Source organism: Hyperoodon ampullatus (assembly GCF_949752795.1).
Source record: "Hyperoodon ampullatus genome assembly, chromosome: 2".
In the NCBI taxonomy this organism is placed as follows: Eukaryota; Metazoa; Chordata; class Mammalia; order Artiodactyla; family Ziphiidae; genus Hyperoodon; species Hyperoodon ampullatus.
In genome coordinates, this window is record NC_136915.1 from 76,651,833 (window position 1) to 76,671,426 (window position 19,594).

The window sequence follows — 19,594 nt, forward strand, 5'->3', positions numbered from 1 at the left end:
AAAGACTAAAGTGTTAAATATGACAAAAGACTATATTTCATAAAATGTAACAGGAGGTATAGCTTAGTTTCAACTGAATTATTTAGGAAAAATTCCCTACAGGTAGTGTTTGAGTTGGGTCTTTAAAGGAGAGATAAGATTTGGATGTACAGAGATGGAAGGGTAGGGCATTTAAAAGGGAACTAAGAACTATCTCAATCACTAACCTTTGAACAAATATTTATTTAATAATACGTATTATAGAGCAGGCACTGTACATAAGATATAGCCCCTGAGTTTATTGAGCTTTTACTCTATCTCCTAAATATCTTTCATAACTTTCCCCTTTGCCACTGCACTAGTGTAAGTACTAGCTATCATCTCTCCCTAATACTACTACAATTACTTCTTCATTGTAACATTTTATCTATGATTTATACTCCACCTTGCACCCAGCATGGTATTTCTAATTGGCTAATATGATTATTTTACAATATTACTATAAAGTCAGCATGTCCTACCCACAGGATAAAATGTGGATGACATATACATATACATAAAACTCTTCATTATTTGATCATTGTCTACCTGTTCAGACTCTTTCTTCCTTCTCTTTGCTTTGCACTGTATAATCCAGTAGTACTAAACTAATAGCGGGCTTCCCTGGTGGTGCAGTTGTTAAGAATCCACCTGCCGGGCCTCCCTGGTGGCGCAGTGGTTGAGAGTCCGCCTGCCGATGCAGGGGATACGGGTTCGTGCCCCGGTCTGGGAGGATCCCATATGCCGCGGAGCGGCTGGGCCCGTGAGCCATGGCTGCTGAGCCTGCGCATCCGGAGCCTGTGCTCCGCAACGGGAGAGGCCACAACAGTGAGAGGCCCGCATACCACAAAAAAAAAAAAAAAAAAAAAAAAAAAAAAAAAAAAAAAAAAAAAAAAAAAAAAAGAATCCACCTGCCAATGCAGGGGACATGGGTTCAAGCCTTGGTCTGTCAAGATCCCACATGCTACGGAGCAACTAAGCCCATGCGCCACAACTACTGAGCCTGCGCTCTAGAGCCCGTGCTCTGCAACAAGAGAAGCCACAGCAGTGAGAAGCCCACGCACTGCAAGGAAGAGTAGCCCCCACTCGCCGTGACTAGAGAAAGCCCACACACAGCAACGAAGGCCCAATGCAGCCAAAAATAAACAGATAAAATAAATTTTAATAAATAAATAAATACACTAATAGCAATTCAGTATATGCTGGGTTCTTTCATGATTTTTAGCCTTTGTGCAGGTCTGGCCTCCTATCCGGAGTGCTGCCTAAGACCCTACTCTATTTCTAGGAAAACTCTCAACATTTATCAAGGTCCTGATCAACTGTGGATTCCCCTCCAAAGCCTTCTCCTCGATCTTACATACAGAATTCAGTGATCTTTTCTTATAGAAATACAATTACTGTATTTTAACTGTTTTTTTACACATTCCCCCACTAACACATCAAAAGCAAGAATGATTATTTTTACTTTATATCTGTAGTATCTAACAGAATATTTGACAAATAATTGGTATACAATCAATGTCTGTGGAATAGTGAGAGCCTCAAAAAGTCAGTGGATTAAGGTTGTAGAATAAATAAGGTATACAACATATACTTCGAATGTGGTCCTAATGTATATCATAGTGGCTATAGTTGATAACAGTGTATTGTATAATTGGAATTTTCTCATACACAAACAAAAAAGGTAAATATGTGAGGAGATGGATGTGTTAATTAATTGGATGGAAAGAATCCTTTCACAATGTATAGGTATACCAAATCATCATATTTTATACTTTAAATATCTTACAATTTTATTTGTCAATTACACCTTAATAAAGCTGAAAAAATAAACTGATATAATGAAAAATTTTATCACTGGGCATTCTGAATGATCTTTGATAATAGAAAGAAGTGGAAGACCTCAAAAAGAAAAAGAAAAAATGATTAGAGGAGGGGTTAGAATGGCTTTTGGAGGAGAGGTGATGAATACAGATTTGAACCCAGTAAGTTTGAGATGCAATTTTCAACTTTAGGGAAGACTACAGATCAGAGGAAGCTTTTGGATTTACCTTCATTCATTATTAGTTTTCCTAAACAGAAGTTACACTTCATGATTTAGGTTTTGCTTAACAAACCCTGGTCCTTAAAGAACTCAGTCTAGCATGAGAAAGACATGTAAATAATTAAGGTCAATAAATGATGACAGAAGCATGTATAAGTCGTAGAGGATAAAGCAATCAAGGTTTAAAGGAAGTGACACTTGGGCTGACTTGTGGAAGAAGAGTAGGTATTTGTAATCCAGAAAAGATAGAAAGGACATTATAGGTAAGTAACAAGAGCCATGTGAGCTGTGACATATTGTGTCTTACCTCCCTCCAGCCATTCTGAGCTGTTTAAGATACAGTTCTGCAAACATTCCAGATCTTTCATGCCTCCATATGTTTTGTTCTTATGCTGTTGTTCCCAAAGAAATGTTCTTCCATATTCTGACTGTCTCACAAGAATACGTCATATTTTCAGACTAAGCTTAAGTATACTAAAGTCCTCTTAGGATACAGATGGCAAATAAATTAGAAAAATCACCTTTTACTTCTTAATTTATCTCAGTTCATCATATAAATTTATACTTACTGAAAATGTATAATATTTAAGGCATATGTTCATTGCTGTGGGAGACAGTTTTCTGTAGAGATAGTTCAAATAAAAAAAGTAACTGTGGTACAAAGCAAAATAAGTTAAGGACCACAATAATGTAGATAAAGGCTTAATGGAGGAAGAGACTGAATCAAATTTGGCAAGGAGATCAGGAAAGATCTCAAGGTTGAGCAGATGATTTAAAATGCGTCTTGAAAGTTGATGTTAGGCAGACAATAGGAGTGGGAAAGTGAAGGTCTTTAGAGGTGATAGAAACAATGGCATAAATAAGTGGGTTACACTGAAGGTATGTTGAATGACCTGGTTTGGCCTAGTAAGTTGGGAAATGTGAGAAATAACAACTATAAAGATAGGTGAGGTATACATAGTGGGAGGTCTTAAAAGTCAGGGTGAGAAATTCTTACAACCCATATTCTTAAGGCCTTTATAGACTGATTTCCCCCCCTTATAATCTACTATGTCCCATCCCCCTAGCATTTTTGGAGAAGTTTGTATTATCTAGGTCTTTTCTGATTTTAGTGACTATAAAATGATTTTATTTCTAATGGTATTATCAACATACCAGAAAAACATAGATTTTGTCACATAGTTTTTCCACAACCCAATAATCAGAAAAAATAATTAAATAAATAAATAACCTAAACTGAGCATATAATCTCTGTATCTCAGCAGCTACTATCTTTCTACCTGGAACTGAAGAAATGAAAAGGCTACATTCTTACATAAAGTTTTCTATAAAACACAAAGCTGGTTGTATTTATCGTTAAAAGAAAATCCAGATTTCATTTAATTATTTTTTCTATAGTCAAAAAAAAGAGCATTAAATGTTCCATACATATTTATGAGTAAAAATGCTGTGATGCTCTCCATCAGGCTGCTTTGTTGAATTGATGAAAAAAGAGACGTTTCAAAAACAGAAGAGAGAGTGCAAATGCAAAATATCTCAACCTAATACAGGAATAGGTATACAGGGGAATACCTATATCCCCCTGTATACAGGGGAATACAGGTCTAATGACATTCCCTTAGAACTTTTTCCAAAGTAATGAAAGAAAAACTCACTAAAACTTAATATATGGAAATCCTTTGACCCTTAAAAAAGAACTTCAAAAAACATGTACAACGTTCAGAAAAATGGTTCTAGTGAACATATGCACATAAAGAGCACATTTCATTGTTCTTGGAAAATATTTCCTGGTGAGATTTGTAAGTATCTGTTAAGGAAAACGAACAATAAATTCCAGTAGGTTACTCTGGATATACATGTGGTATATATAAATGCAAATTAATTCACTATGATCACTCTTAATATACAAAATCAGTGCCTGATCACAACACAATCTGTCTGCTAGTTTGAATCTGTTTTCTGGTTTGAAAAAAATCACATTTGTGCTTAGTGATTTTTTTTTCTGTTAATAATAAATGACTAATAATAAAGCAGAACTGCATATGGCAGATTGATTTAATAAAACTGATGTATTCCAAGCAAAGTATGACTGTCTAGAAAAGGAAAGGGCAAACTAAAGCCTGTCGGCCAAATCCTGTCCACTGTCTGTTTTTGTAAATAAAGTTTTAGTGGGAACATAGCCAGACTCATTCATTTACTTACTGTCTATGACTGCTTTTGCACTCCAATAGCAGAGTTGAAATATTGTGACAGAGACTGTATGGCCCTAAAGCCTAAATATATATAATATTTGGCCCTTTATAGAAAAATTTCCTGATTCTTGTTTAGGATGAATGTAAACCTTAAATTTCAAAATGTAGTTACATTGGTTACGTAGATCTTACTTTTTTTTTTTTTTTTTAAGTCAGAGCCACAAGATTTTTTACTAGCCTTACTCTCAGATTTTAATTCTGCATTCACCTTCTCTAAGAGCGGTAGCACCAATGGGTGGCCCAAGGCAACCTTAACTCCAGTCCCTACCATTATTTCCATCAGTCCCTCCTATTCTTTGATATAAACAAATGAGGTATTATCTATCATATAAATTCTAAGCATAAAAACACCACTAGATATTTTTGCAATTTTTATTGATGTTTTAATATCTAAATAAAAATAGGATAGTGCACTAATAAAAGAAAATAGTGTAGTTTCTAGGCAAACAGTGATTCAAGGGAAGTCCCCTTATCAACCAAAGTACCACCTCTAGAGCTCTTCTATATAGAAATCTAGCTCTAAAGAACTACTGCTTTGTAGTATCCCTACCTAAAAAAATAGTAACACATTTTTAGCCAAACAAAGGCATAGTTTCTCTATCAACATATATATATATTTATGATGACAGTCAAAACAATTTTTACTTCCTTGTCTTAGAGTATCTTATCTAACATGATTAGTGTTTGGGCAAAATTATGTGTAGAATTCTTTACTCAGTTTCTAGAAGTTAAATCTCTTAAGGATCAAGCCTTATTTAGCTGTATATCTAGCACACAGTAAGTTTTCAATAAGTATCTTCTAACGATAGAATAAATGAAAGAAGTTTACTAGTGTCTTTCATTTTTGTTGGCTGTAAGAAATCACAATATCTTTCCAGAACACAGTGCATGATGAAGAACATGTGAGATACACATATGTGTAGAAAACTAATTTACTTCAAATCATAGGATAATAATCTTTGAACCTATTAGGATTCTGAATCTTCATGTCCCAGGTTCAAATACAGAATTATATTTTAAGGATTTTAAAAAATAATCCTTAGGAACAAATCCTTTAAAACCAAAGGGAACTAAAAAATGCTTATTTTTAAATCAATTCTAAAATAGGTAAAGTGATCAAGTTTATATTTTCATAGTCAGAAGGCTAACAGGCTTAGTGCCCTAGGCAGTATACACACTGAATGTTTACATCTTAAAATGAGTGATGTTATTTTGACTTTGGAGGCACAAAGTTCCATTTAAATTTCTCTTCTGTTTGGCTCCTTTGAAGTAGTTTATTCTAATTTGGGCAAGCTGAGAGACTTTATTAGACAAAGAAGAGTACTTTTGTTTAATACTCTTTAATATGACATGTATGATGAATACCTTGTTCCCTATATTACTCCATGTATGTTGGATCTTATTCCTTTTCCTAGAATATTTTACTTTTTAATAGTAACTTGATGCATATTTAATAAGAATAAAGAAAAATATACTTAATATAAAATAAAGTATAGAGAGGGTAGACAGCAGAAGCAAGAAGAACTACAATCCTGCAGGCTGTGGTACAAAAACCACATTCACAGAAAGATAGACAAGGTGAAAAGGCAGAGGGCTATGTACCAGATGAAGGAACAAGATAAAACCCCAGAAAACCAATTAAATGAAATGGATATAGGCAATCTTCCAGAAAAAGAATTCAGAATAGTGATAGTGAAGATGATCCAGGACCTCGGAAAAAGAACGGAGGCAAAGATCGAGAAGATGAAAGAAATGTTTAACAAGGTCTAGAAGAATTAAAGAACAAACAAACAAAGGTGAACAATACAATAACTGAAATGAAAAATACACTAGAAGGAATCAATAGCAGAATAACTGAGGCAAAAGAAGGGATAAGTGACCCGGAAGACAGAATGGTGGAATTCACTGCTGTGGAACTGAATAAAGAAAAAAGAATGAAAAGAAATGAAGAAAATGAGAAAATATTTGAAGAGATTATAGTCGAAAACTTCCCTAACATGGGAAAGGAAATAGCCACTCAAGTCCAGGAAGCGCAGAGAGTCCCACACAGGGTAAACCCAAGGAGAAACATGCCGAGACACATAGTAATCAAATTGGCAAAAATTAAACACAAAGAAAAACTACTGAAAGCAGCAATGGAAAAAACAACAAATAACATACAAGGGAACTCCCACAAGGTTAACAACTGATTTCTCAGCAGAAACTCTACAAGCCAAAATGGAGTGTCATGATATACTTAAAGTGGTGAAAGGGAAGAACCTACAACCAAGAGTAATCTACCCAGCAAGGATCTCATTCAGATTTGATGGAGAAATCAAAGCTTCACAGACAAGCAAAAGCTAAGAGAATTCAGCACCACCAAACCAGCTCTACAACAAATGCTAAAGGAACTTCTCTAAGTGGGAAACACAACAGAAGAAAAGGACCTACCAAAACAAACCCAAAATGATTAAGGAAATGGTAACAGGAACATACGTATTGATAATTTCCTTAAATGTGAATGGATTAAATGCTCCAACCAAAAGACACAGGCTTGCTGAATGGATACAAAAACAAGACCCATATATATGCTGTCTACAAGAGACCCACTTCAGACCTAGGGAAACATACAGACAGAAAGTGAGAGGATGGAAAAAAGATATTCCATGCAAATGGAAATCAAAAGAAAGCTAGAGTAGCAATAATCATAGATAAAATAGACTTGAAAATAAAGAATGTTACAAGAGACAAGGAAGGACACTACATAAGGATCAAGGGATCAATCCAAGAAGAGTATATAACAATTATAAATATTTATGCACCCAACATAGGAGCACCTCAATACATAAGGCAACTGCTAACAGCTATAAAAGAGGAAATCGACAGTAATACAATAATGGTGGGGGACTTTAACACCTCACTTACACCAATGGACAGGTCATCCAAACAGAAAATCAATAAGGAAACACAAGCTTTAAATGGCAGAATAGACCAGATAGATTTAATTGATATTTATAGGGCATTCCATCAAAAAAGAGCAGATTACACTTTCTTCTCAAGTGCACATGGAACATTCTACAGGATAGATCACATCTTGGGTCACAAATGAAGCCTCAGTAAATTTAAGAAAACTGAAATCATATCAAGCATCTTTTCTGACCACAACCCTATGAAATAAGAAATCAATTACAGGGAAAAAAATGGAAAAAACACAAACACATGGAGCCTAAACAATACGTTACTAAATAACCAAGAGATCACTAAAGAAATCAAAGAGGAAATAAAAAAATACCTAGACACAAATGACAATCAAAACACGATGATCCAAACTATGGGATGCTTTAAAAGCAGTTCTAAGAGGGAAGTCTATAGCTATACAAGGCTACCTCAAGAAACAAGAAAAATCTCAAATAAACAAGCTAAACTTACACCTAAAGGAACTAGAGAAAGAAGAACAAACTAAACCTAAAGTTAGCAGAAGGAAAGAAATCATAAAGGTCAGAGCAGAAATAAATTAAATAGAAACAAAGAAAACAATAGCAAAGATCAATAAAACTAAAAGCTGGTTCTTTGAAAAGATAAAAAAATTGATAAACCATTAGCCTCACTCATCAAGAAAAAGAGGGAGAGGACTCAAGTCAATAAAATTAGAAATGAAAAAGGAAAAGTTACAACAGACACCGCAGAAATACAAAGCATCCTAAGAGATTACTACAGTCAACTCTATGACAATAAAATGGACAACCTGGGAGATATGAACAAATTTTTAGAAAGGTATAACCTCCCAAGACTGAACCAGGAAGAAATAGAAAATATGAACAGACCAATCACAAGTAATGAAATTGAAACTGTGCTTAAGAATCTTCCAACAAACAAAAGTCCAGGACCAGATGGCTTCACAGGTGAATTCTATCAAACATTTAGAGAAGAGCTAACACCCATCCTTCTCAAACTCTTCCAAAAAATTGCAGAGGAAGGAACACTCACAAACTCATTCTATGAGGCCACCATCACCCTGACACCAAAACTAGACAAAGATACTACAAAAAAAAGAAAATTACAGACCAATATCACGGATGAATATAGATGCAAAAATCCTGAACAAAATACTAGCAAACAGAATCCAACAACACATTAAAAGGATCATACACCATAATCAAGTGGGATTTATCCCAGGAATGCAAGGATTCTTCAATATATTCAAATCAATCAATGTGATACACCATATTAACATATTGAAGAAGAAAAACCATATGATCATCTCAATAGATGTAGAAAAAGCTTTTGACAAAATTCAACACCATTTATGATAAAAACTCTCCAGAAAGTGGGCATAGAGGGAAACTACCTCAACATAATAAAGGCCATATATGACAAACCCACAGCAAACATCATTCTCAATGGTGAAAAACTGAAAGCATTTCCTCTAAATCAGGAACAAGACAAGGATGTCCACTCTCACCACTATTATTCAACATAGTTTTGGAAGTCCTAGCCATGGTAATCAGAGAAGAAAAAGAAATACAAATTGGAAAAGAAGAAGTAAAACTGTCACTCTTTGCAGGTGACATGATACTATACATAGAGAATCCTAAAGATGTCACCAGAAAACTACTAGAGCTAATCAATGAATTTGGTAAAGTAGCAGGATACAAAATTAATGCACAGAAATGTCACATTCTTATACACTAATGATGAAAAATCTGAAAGAGAATTTAAGGAAACACTCCCATTTACCACTCAACAAAAAGAATAAAATACCTAGGAATAAACCTACCTAGGGAGACAAAAAACCTGTATGCAGAAAACTATAAGACACTGATGAAAGAAATTAAAAATGATACCAACAGATGGAGAGATATACCATGTTCTTGGATTGGAAGAATCAATAGTGTGAAAATGACCATACTGCCCAAAGCAATCTACAGATTCAGTGCAATCCCTATCAAATTACCAATGGCATTTTTTACAGAAGCAGAACAAAAAATCTTAAAATTTGTATGAAGACACAAAAGACCCCGAATAGCCAAAGCAGTCTTGAGGGAAAAAAATGGAGCTGGAGGAACAAGACTCCCTGACTTCAGACTATACTACAAAACTACAGTAATCAAGACAATATGGTACTGGCACAAAAACAAAAATATAGATCAATGGAACAGGATAGAAAGCCCAGAGATAAACCCACACACCTATGGTCAACTAATCTATGACAAAGGAGGCAAGGATGTACAATGGAGGAAAGACAGTCTCTTCAATAAGTGGTGTTGAGACAACTGGACAGCTAAATATAAAGAATGAAATTAGAACACTCCCTAACACCAAACACAAAAATAAACTCAAAGTGGATTAGAGACCTAAATGTAAGACTGGACACTATAAAACTCTTAGAGGAAAACATAGGAAGAACACTTTTTGACATATATCACAGCAAGATATTTTTTGATCAACCTCCTAGAGTAATGGAAATAAAAACAAAAATAAACAAATGGGACCTAATGAAACTTAAAAGCTGTTGCACAGCAAAGGAAACCATAAACAAGATGAAATGACAACCCTCAGAATGGGAGAAAATATTTGCAAATGAATGATCGGACAAAGGATTAATCTCCAAAATATATAAACAGCTCATGAAGCTCAATATGAAAAAAACAAACAACCCAATCCAAAAATGGGCAGAAGACCTAAATAGACATTTCTCCAAAGAAGACATACAGATGGCCAAGAAGCACATGAAAAGCTTCATGTGAAAAGCACATGAAATTATTAGAGAAATGCAAATCAAAACTACAATGAGGTATCACCTCACACCAGTTAGAATGGGCATCATCAGAAAATCTACTAACAACTAATGTTGGAGAGGGTGTGGAGAAAAGGGAACCCTCTTGCACTGTTAGTGGGAATGTAAATTGATACAGCCCCTGTGGAGAACAGTATGAATGTTCCTTAAAGAACTAAAAATAGAATTACCATATGATGCAGCAATCCCACTACCGGGCATATACCCAGAGAAAACCATAATTCAAAAAGACACATGCATCCCAACGTTCATTGCAGCACTATTTACAATAGGCAGGTCATGGAAGAAACCTAAATGTCCATCGACAGACGAATGGATAAAGAAGATGTGGTACATATATACAAGGCAATATTATCCAGCCATAAAAAGGAATGAAATTGGGTCATTTGTAGAGATGTGGATGGATCTAGAGACTGTCATACAGAGTGAAGTATGTCAGAAGGAGAAAAACAAATATCATATATTAACACATATATGTGGAACCTAGAAAAATGGTACAGATGAACTGGTTTGCAGGGCAGAAATTGAGACAGATGTAGAGAACAAACATATGGACACCAAGGGGGGAAAGCGGTGGGGGGTGGTGGTGGTGGTGTGATGAATTGGGAGATTGGAATTGACATGTATACAGTGATGTGTATAAAATGGATGACTAATAAGAAAATAAATAAATAATAAATAAACATTTTTTAAAATAATAATAAAAAAATAAAGTATATAAGCCTTTATATGCTTGGCTTTCAATAACTTCTGTGTTTTTAGCTTGTAGCACAGGATCATGTGTATCACTCATTTCCCCATAGATATAAATTTTGCCTTTTAGCTTTTATATATAATCACGTAAATTTTTTAAAAAGTTTTGTTGCTTTTTTCTTAATAACCACTTACATGTGATTTATTCTTGGTCTACCTCTTACCACATTTGGATTTGTGATATGAGCGATTTTCCATAGTCATCATTTTTTCCATACTCTTTAATTTTCGTAGCTGTAGAAAAAAGTTCTATAGGACCACATCTAATATAGTATTTGCTATTTTCTTAGTAACTTATTTTGCTTTTTATAAAGAGATGTCATAAATGTCAGGAAAATAGTGTATCTTATAGACCAAAAGACTCAAAAATCCTTCTACCTTTGTAAGCACCTCAACTGTTCCTAGAAATTTGCTGACTCCATTTTCTTGGATAAATCTCTTGTGTTTGAGATTTAAAAACTACTGGCATCTCATTTCTAAAGTAATAGTTCACCTTGGACCTGGTTTTAGAGAATGGTAGTGTTTTTAGAATTGCTTACTTCACTTTCCTTCAATTTACCTGGAATTATAACATTATATATCTTCTCTGTTCATATCCACTAATATGTCCACACACTTTCTGTATCTTCCCTTTTGATTTCACTGATTGATACTTTTTTTTAATGTTCTACATTTTCACAGACTTAATAGTATAGTGAAATTAATTCATTTAATTGACTAAGTGATGCTATTAAAACATTTCAAAGATGATAAATGTCAAATACATGATCCTAAAACATAACAATTTAACACATACATGTTTTTGAGACATTTGTCAAACCACCATGTGGTAATTGGGGTCCCATAATTTTCAGCTTCATACAGTAATAACGGGACAATATGTAGTCATTAGAAAGACAATTAGAAATCTTCACTTCACTGTTAAGAGGAAGCATGGGGACATGGAGAAGTTAGTCATAACTCCTTTTCAATCCCAGCTCTGCTACTTTACTATCTGACCTCAGACAAGTTTAACTTCTCTGAAACATAAGTTTTCTTTTGTATAAAAAAGGAATATTTCCCAGTGTCTTTTGTAAGGATTAAAAGATACAATATATGCAAAGTATCTGGCAGATCACAGATTTTCAATAAATTGTAGCTTTTCTTTTTTATCATATTCAGGTATACATCCTTCTTGTGATGGAATGCATTGTGGATATACATTTCATATAGTTTTCCATTCTCTGAGAAAAATTACCACACCCTGCCAGGTAGGAGATATACACAGCTTTGCAGTGTGCTACAGGTATGTGCAGCTTGAAAACAGAAGGGAGTAGATGACTTTTTGTTTTGTTTTGTTTTGTTTTGCAGTACACGGGCCTCTCACTGTTGTGGCCTCTCCCGTTGGGGAGAGGAGCACAGGCTCCGGACGCGCAGGCCCAGCGGCCATGGCTCACGGGCCCAGCCGCTCTGCGGCATGTGGGATCCTCCCAGACCAGGGCACGAACCCGTGTCCCCCACATCGGCAGGCGGACTCTCAACCACTGTGCCACCAGGGAAGCCCGATGACATTTTTTAAGATAAAGGCACTACAGAGGCCCTACAGAGGGGCAATTGATAGAATTTTACTTTGTTCTTTCTGTTTGGCTAAATGGTGCCATCAAGTCTGGGACTTTTCCTCAAGAAAATATGAGTCACTTTTTATGATTTAGGTATGTCCACATAAAGCCACCATTCTCCTCTTAATGAAAGAAAGAATGGAACTTGTTAAATAAAATCAGCTTGTATCAAGTTTGATAATAATTTCACAGTAATGCTATGAGAAAGCAGCAAAACTAACCACTGTATCAAATGAGATTTTGTGTTGAGCACTTCTAAAATATTTTCTTCCAGATCCTTCAAAATCTTTTAAATCTTTCTAACCATTGATTCACAAAGATGCACTTCAAGGTTGCAATTAAAAACAGGACAAACTGATGATTTCCTGATGCAGAGAAAAGAACCTTAGAACTGGAATTAGAGAATTCACATTTGCTTACTAGCTGTGAATTTGAACATATCACATAACTTCAATAAATCTGTTTCCTCACTTATAGAATGGCAGTAAGATTTATCTTACAAGGGTTGTTTCAAGACTAAATGAGATAATAGGTCTTCAGAAAATAGACTTCTTTTAATTTCCTCCTCTGACTCCACCTCTACTTGGTCTTGAATGAATTGGCTATAATCCAGCTTAGAATCAGCCAACAGAAGTTCTCTGATTCTAAAGGTTTTATAATGAGAACTGGATTACCTGATTTTGAGGATTATGCATTGCCTTTCCTCTTCCTCTTCCTTTCTGTTCATCAGTCATTTACTATACACTAGCACACCAGGGGGCAGGCAGAATAACAGAGAGGACATGGTAGATCACTTATGAAATCTGCTAAATGGATAAATTAAGGAGTAAATGAGGTGAAATCAAATAGCTGGATTATATTTTAAGAGATATAAAGAGAGTCTGATCAGAGTATAGGACAATCATGAGGAGCTCTTCAAGTGGGCAGAAAAACGGCATCTGAATTTAATGTAATCAAGGTCACTTAATGAAAAAAAATTCCAAATTTTATCTTTAAAATAACAGACTAGAAAAGGATCCTGGGAGTGACTGCTGATCATTTTCCAAAGACACCCCAGTTTCCTTCTATTGAAAAAAGCTTGCATAGTTTTGAGTATCATCAAAAATAAAGAAAACATAAAGTGATCCCACTCATGGAGAAGGCTGTGGATTCACTGCCCCTAAAATATTTATTCTAGCTCTGTTTGTTCCAACTGCAGAAAGACAGCCAGAGAAAAGAAGCCAAATTGGCAGAGGAGAGGAAGACTAGAAAACATTACAATTCTTAGAAGAGAGTCATAGATTCTTAGAATTGGAATTATCCTTAAACATCATAAATACCAATTCCTTACACTTCCAGAATTCTCCTGATAATCATAAATAGTAATCAAAGGTCTATTGTATGCTGGGGACTGATTAGAATCATTCCCTTTTATTGCAGCCTTTGTCCAAACTGTCACCTTAAACAGATCTCAAATACATCCACTTATCTCCACTGCCATCATCTGGCCCGTCATTTTTCTTCCTCGTTTAGTCTACTGCAATAGCATCCCAACTGGTTACCCACTTCTACTTCTGCTGCTCACAACCGTGTTCTAAGTTCCCAATCCACTGCTACAGAGTGATCTTAAAACACCAATTAAATCATGTCATTGGCTTACTTAGAATACTTCAATGATTCTCCATCTACTTTAGGACCAAGTCCAAAATAATAAACATGGTCCTGAATGATTTGGCTCCTGCCTCCTTCACTAATACCACCTAATACTGCTTTTCCCTTGGTTCACCAAGGTCTATCCACACTGGCTTTCTTTCAGTTCCTCAAAACAGTTAAATGCTTTCCCATTTAGAACCATCACATATAAGAATAACCACCACCACGGCCATTACAGCTAACATTTATCAAGTTTTCACTATGTGACCAGCTCTGTGCTAAGCGCTTTAAGTGCATTATCATGTTTAATCCTCATAAGAAACTCTATGAGGTAGTTATTTTTTTCATACTTTTACTGTTGAGAAAACAAATATTTAGAGAAATTAAGTGACTTGTCTAAAGCAAGGCAAGGGGCACAGGTGGGAAGTATGTTATATTGCATATTCCAGGAGTAGTTTCCCCCCACACACTTCCCAAGCTAACTCATACCATTCTTTACAGTCACAGCTCATACAGCATTTCAAAACAGTCTTCTCTCATCTCCTGATCTAAATTTGGCAACTTTGTCACAGTCTATTAAAATTTTCATCTAGAGAATGTATTACAGTTTATAATTATATCTTTTATGTGATTATTTATTTAATGTTTGTCAAACCTCTGATAGACTAAAAATTTCATGAAGGCAGGGATCAAATGTTCAATGAATGTGCCTGAATATAAATATAAATATCTGCTGAACAAATGATTGCAGAAAGTCATCCAAATCTAAGGATGAGGTGTTGAATCACTCTGTGGAAGAGTTTGAGTGTTAGGAATTCTATTAAAATATTTTTGCCTACAAAAAAAGCTGTTACCTTATAATGTCTATCCCTTATAATGTCTGTTCCCTTATAAGGCCTATATACTGATTTTAATTCTGGTCTCTTGACCAATACTGAAAAAGTATATTCTCTTCCCTTTTACAGCTCTTCAAATACTTTCAGCCTAGAGAATTAAAGACAGAGAGGACTGGCAATTAAGGTGGGATAATTCCAGGTTTATTCATAAAAGAATGCTAGAACGTAGAGGATAATTTCTTTGAAATTAGAGACTTATTTAGGGCACATTTATAGAAATTAATTCTTTGCCTATAGTAAGTAAATGCAAGAGGTATATAGACATGAGATGGGACCACTTTGTTTGGCACTCTCTATCACAAATTGGGTTCTAATTTGTATGAATCTAGAAAGAAACAAAACTTGAGGAGGTTATTAAAAGGGAATTAAATGACCATACAAAAAGTTTGGGAAAAATAAAAACTAGCTATGCAATTACAACTAACCTTAGATATCCCCAAATTACAAGACTGACATCATGAAGTGCAATCATATTTTCCCATATCTCTTGAGAGTTTTAACAGAACTCTGGATTAGATGAACTATATTTCTAAGATTTTGAAATTAATACGATAAAATAGAAGTTGGGAATTATCAAGAGTCAAAAATATTCTTCAGGCGTTTTATATATCTTAATTAATTCAATATAACCACTAAAGTTTTTAAAAAGCCTTTATCTCCCATCCTTAATGAGGAAGATGGAACCTCAAAGTTGGAAAGGTCCTTTTGTTTCATAACTTATCTGATGCCTAAAACCTCTCTATAAAATCTAGGCCAAGTGGCTTTCAGCTAATATTAAAATATCCCCAGCTATACTAATTAACTTGATGGAAGTGGGGGGATCCTTTCACAATGTATCTATCTATCTATCTATCTATCTATCTATCTATATATATATATATGCATATCAAATCATCACATACATTTTATCTTAAATTTTAAATATCTTAAATTTTATTTGTCAATTATACCTCAATAAAGCTGGAAAAAAAACCCCCAGCATGGTATAATGCTTTGGATTTTGAGATCTGGATTCTGAGTTTGGAGCTATGGGTTTAAATCTTAGTTCAGCTGTTGATCAGCTATGTAACTCTGAACAGGTTACTTACTGTGTTTCAGTTTCCTCATTTCAAAGACTGGAACAACAAAATGTGTCTTTTAAAATTGTTTGAGAATTAAATGAAATTCCACAATGTAGAATATCACATAGCATTATGCCTGGCACATAGAGAATGATCCATAATTGTTAATTTCCCTCCAATAACAGAAATCTGTTACCTGCCAAAATAGTCCATTTCCTCTTTGGACAGCACTGGTGATGGGTTTCTATACTATGTGGAACCAGTCCAACATTATTAAGCAAATAAAACTTAGAAGTTTGATATGTGCTATTTTAAGAAAAATGTTCTTCATTGTTACTTTAAGTTTGGCTATAAATTTTAGTTTATATATATTTTTAAGCAATTTGTCACTCAGAAATGGCAGAATTTCATTTCTTTAAATTAAATTTTAAAAAATTTGAATGACAGAGAAATACAGATTACATTCATATTTGATGAGAAGCCTTGAATAACTGAATTGATATAAATACTCCATTGAAATTTCCCTTTTGGTTAAAAGAAAGGAAAAAAATATTCACCTTCTAGTGACTCAGGATTAAATGGTATGGCAATGATCTTTTAAGACTAAATGGATCATCTCCCTATTTTTATTAAGAATTAGTGACAAAAATTAAAAGTATCAGAAATGTATTGCTGTTTTACTACCAGGCTAGAAAATATATTTAATTATTTAAGCTCACAAAACAATTTTTAAGAGAATTTATTTTTATTTAAGTTGTAAGATAGGTTATAGAAAATTATATTTGCTCATTTAACCTATTAAATAAATATTGTTATTAAACAGTATCACTTTCTTTGTGACAACCCAGCACACTCTGTAGATAAAGTCACTTGTCTTTCATTAATTTAATTCACCACTTTATATGTTATGTAGGTTCATTTGTTAGAGAATATTGTAGCTGACTTGTCCCATAGAAAAAAAGAAAATTACCCCTAACATACCTGATTCAAATACAACATGAAGCCTCCTACTTCCTCAATAATGTAAATTTAAACAAGCCAAATTTTTGAGGAAAGAAATTATGTTTCCTAATGAATTACCTCATGGTTTACTCCAATCTTTCAAATACAAAAAAAAAAAATATCTTCCACCTATTATAATATTTTATGGTTTGATGATTTGTAGCTTTTTAATCATGAAAAATGTTATGGTCAAATTTAGTTTGAAATGATCAGAACTAAATGGAAAGACCAAATATTAGATACAAGAATGTTCCTGAGGTCACAAATGTAATTTATATTGGATAAAACTATCAGTATCTGTGTTTTCCCTCATTTCTCTTTTGTAGAGTAGGTTTTGTCACATCACCAATGAATTTAAATTTGTAGTGGATAAGTATTTTGTATTCTGAATTTTATAAGCATAGATCATGCTAACATGATTCCTAAAAATGCTCACAGATGATTTAAAAGTGGAAAATAAGAGCATAAAATAAGCTTACTGTTTCACCAATCTTCCCAATGTTTCCTTGATCTCCTACTTCTCCCTGTTAATAAAGAATATAAAGTTGCAAAAATGATTATTTCTCAAACAAGATTACTCTCAATATTGCTCCTGTTTTCATTTAAATGTAATTATCTAGTTATAACCTAGAAAATCACAAAGAAATTTTCAGTTATTCAAAACTCTTGTTACAGTATTTGTATGGAATGTAGTCTTTCCTGTATTTTCATTCAAATACTATTAACTTGTTTTCTTAAATTACATTCTTCTATTTATGACTTTTAATCACTTTTAAAACACTTTTACAAATAAAATTTAAAAAATACAGTATCTACTGAGGTATACTCTATAAATGGCAGAGTAGTAGGCTGCCACTGTAGAAGATACTAAGAAGAATGAAAATAAAGGCCTTGCATGCAGGAACACTCTCTTTGCTTCAGTAGATAAGGTATCTCATAATGCTGAGCAGAACAAGCAGAACAGAACACACGCTACACAGTTAAGTAGTAAAGGAGTTCCTAGGCACAGGCACCCTGTGTGTGCATGCAGCTAGAGCTGGCTTCACCGGAGAAGCAATGCGTGTTCATAATCTTAACTGCAGTTCTGCCGTCCCTAAAGCTCTGAAAACCCAAAGTTCTCCACAACACATTTAGTGGCAAACTTAACGTAACCTGTGTTTATTTGATAGTAATGCTTTTACCTGATCTGAGTGAGGTTACTTACAGTATTGATATAGATTGATTAATCTGAACATCCTTACATTTCACCATAGAAATATCAATGTGTCTGATTACGGTTGTGCTGTCCCATAGCTGGCAGTGTTAAGTAAAATACAGTGTGTGTGTATGTATATATATATAACCTTTTTAAAATCCAAATATTAATGGTTTCAAATAATAAATTATGAAACTGTATTTGAGTTGGGCCCTGAAGAATAGGTGATTTTTACACTGGTGAGGAGAAAGAGCCATTTTTAGCGGTGAGGAATGGCATGAGCAAAGGCTGAACAAAAGCACAGATTAATGAATGTAGAAGATTAAGTTCAGGGTACCACATATAGTTAATCTGACAGGAATGTACATTTTATCTATACCAGAGATAGGAAATTAAACCATCAACTGCTGTCTAAAAATTAATAATTATATTGCAGTGTGGGGTAGTTAAACTCACTGAACAATACTGTAGCCATTCATGATATGTAGCTACTCAGCATTTGAAATTAACTGGTCTGAACTGAAATGTGATGTAACAATAATATACACACTATATTTCAAAGACTTTGTATAAAAAATCTCATTAATAATTTTAATATTGATTACATGTTGAAATGATAATACTCTTATATCTTGGGTTACATAAAATATATTACTGAAATTAATCACTCCTATTTCTTTTCTTTCTTTTTTTTTTTTTTTTTTTTTTTTTTTTTTTTACTGTGGCTCACATCTGTGATTCGTATTACATACTCTATTGGATGGTGCTGATTTTAAGCACTGAAACCTAATATTCATATAGGTAATCAGTTTGAAATAAACTTTCAAAGACTATAAAAATTTTCTTTTCTATTTCTGTACACATTTAGATAAATAGTAAAGAATAAAACATTGTAGTAGTAGGTTGGAAATCCTAGTTTTTGACTGATAGTTCATTAGACAGCTTTTGTAGAAAATAATGTGGCAGGATTTTATGCATATATATACAAATATATACATAATATGTATGTGTATATATACATATATATAATTAATTTTCTTTTATTTTCTCCTCCTTACCCAACACCCCTCTCAAATTCCAACTAGGGAGATGCACCCTTTGTGATACATAGTCTTAAGGGAGGTCTGTGTTAACAGGCAGAAAGCAAAAGTTGCTTGCAGATTACCTACATTCATGTTTTAGTTTTCAAAGAGCCTGAATATAGGAGGTGAGTTGTCTTTGAGGGCAAAAAGAGACAGAGAGGAATAATTCCCCAGGCCTAGGGAGAGAATAGAGATCCTAGAGTTCTGTGAAAGGCAGTGACCCTTAATTAACCCCCAAGTGCTCCCCCAGAGTGCCAGGTTCCCCTAAGGGAGTGCCAGGTCCTA

At 34.1% G+C, this 19,594-nt stretch overlaps 1 protein-coding gene across 1 annotated transcript in view; it reads right to left on the reverse strand.

Annotated features, from left to right (window-relative positions):
- Window positions 1–19,594, reverse strand: part of COL24A1 (collagen type XXIV alpha 1 chain) — a gene marked incomplete at both ends in the record, with an annotated part of 398,140 nt that overhangs the window by 192,419 nt on the left and 186,127 nt on the right. Inside the window, one exon of the mRNA XM_079698762.1 lies at window positions 17,512–17,556. Within this exon, the coding sequence (XP_079554888.1) occupies window positions 17,512–17,556 (45 nt within the window). The remainder of the gene's footprint in view (window positions 1–17,511; window positions 17,557–19,594) is intronic.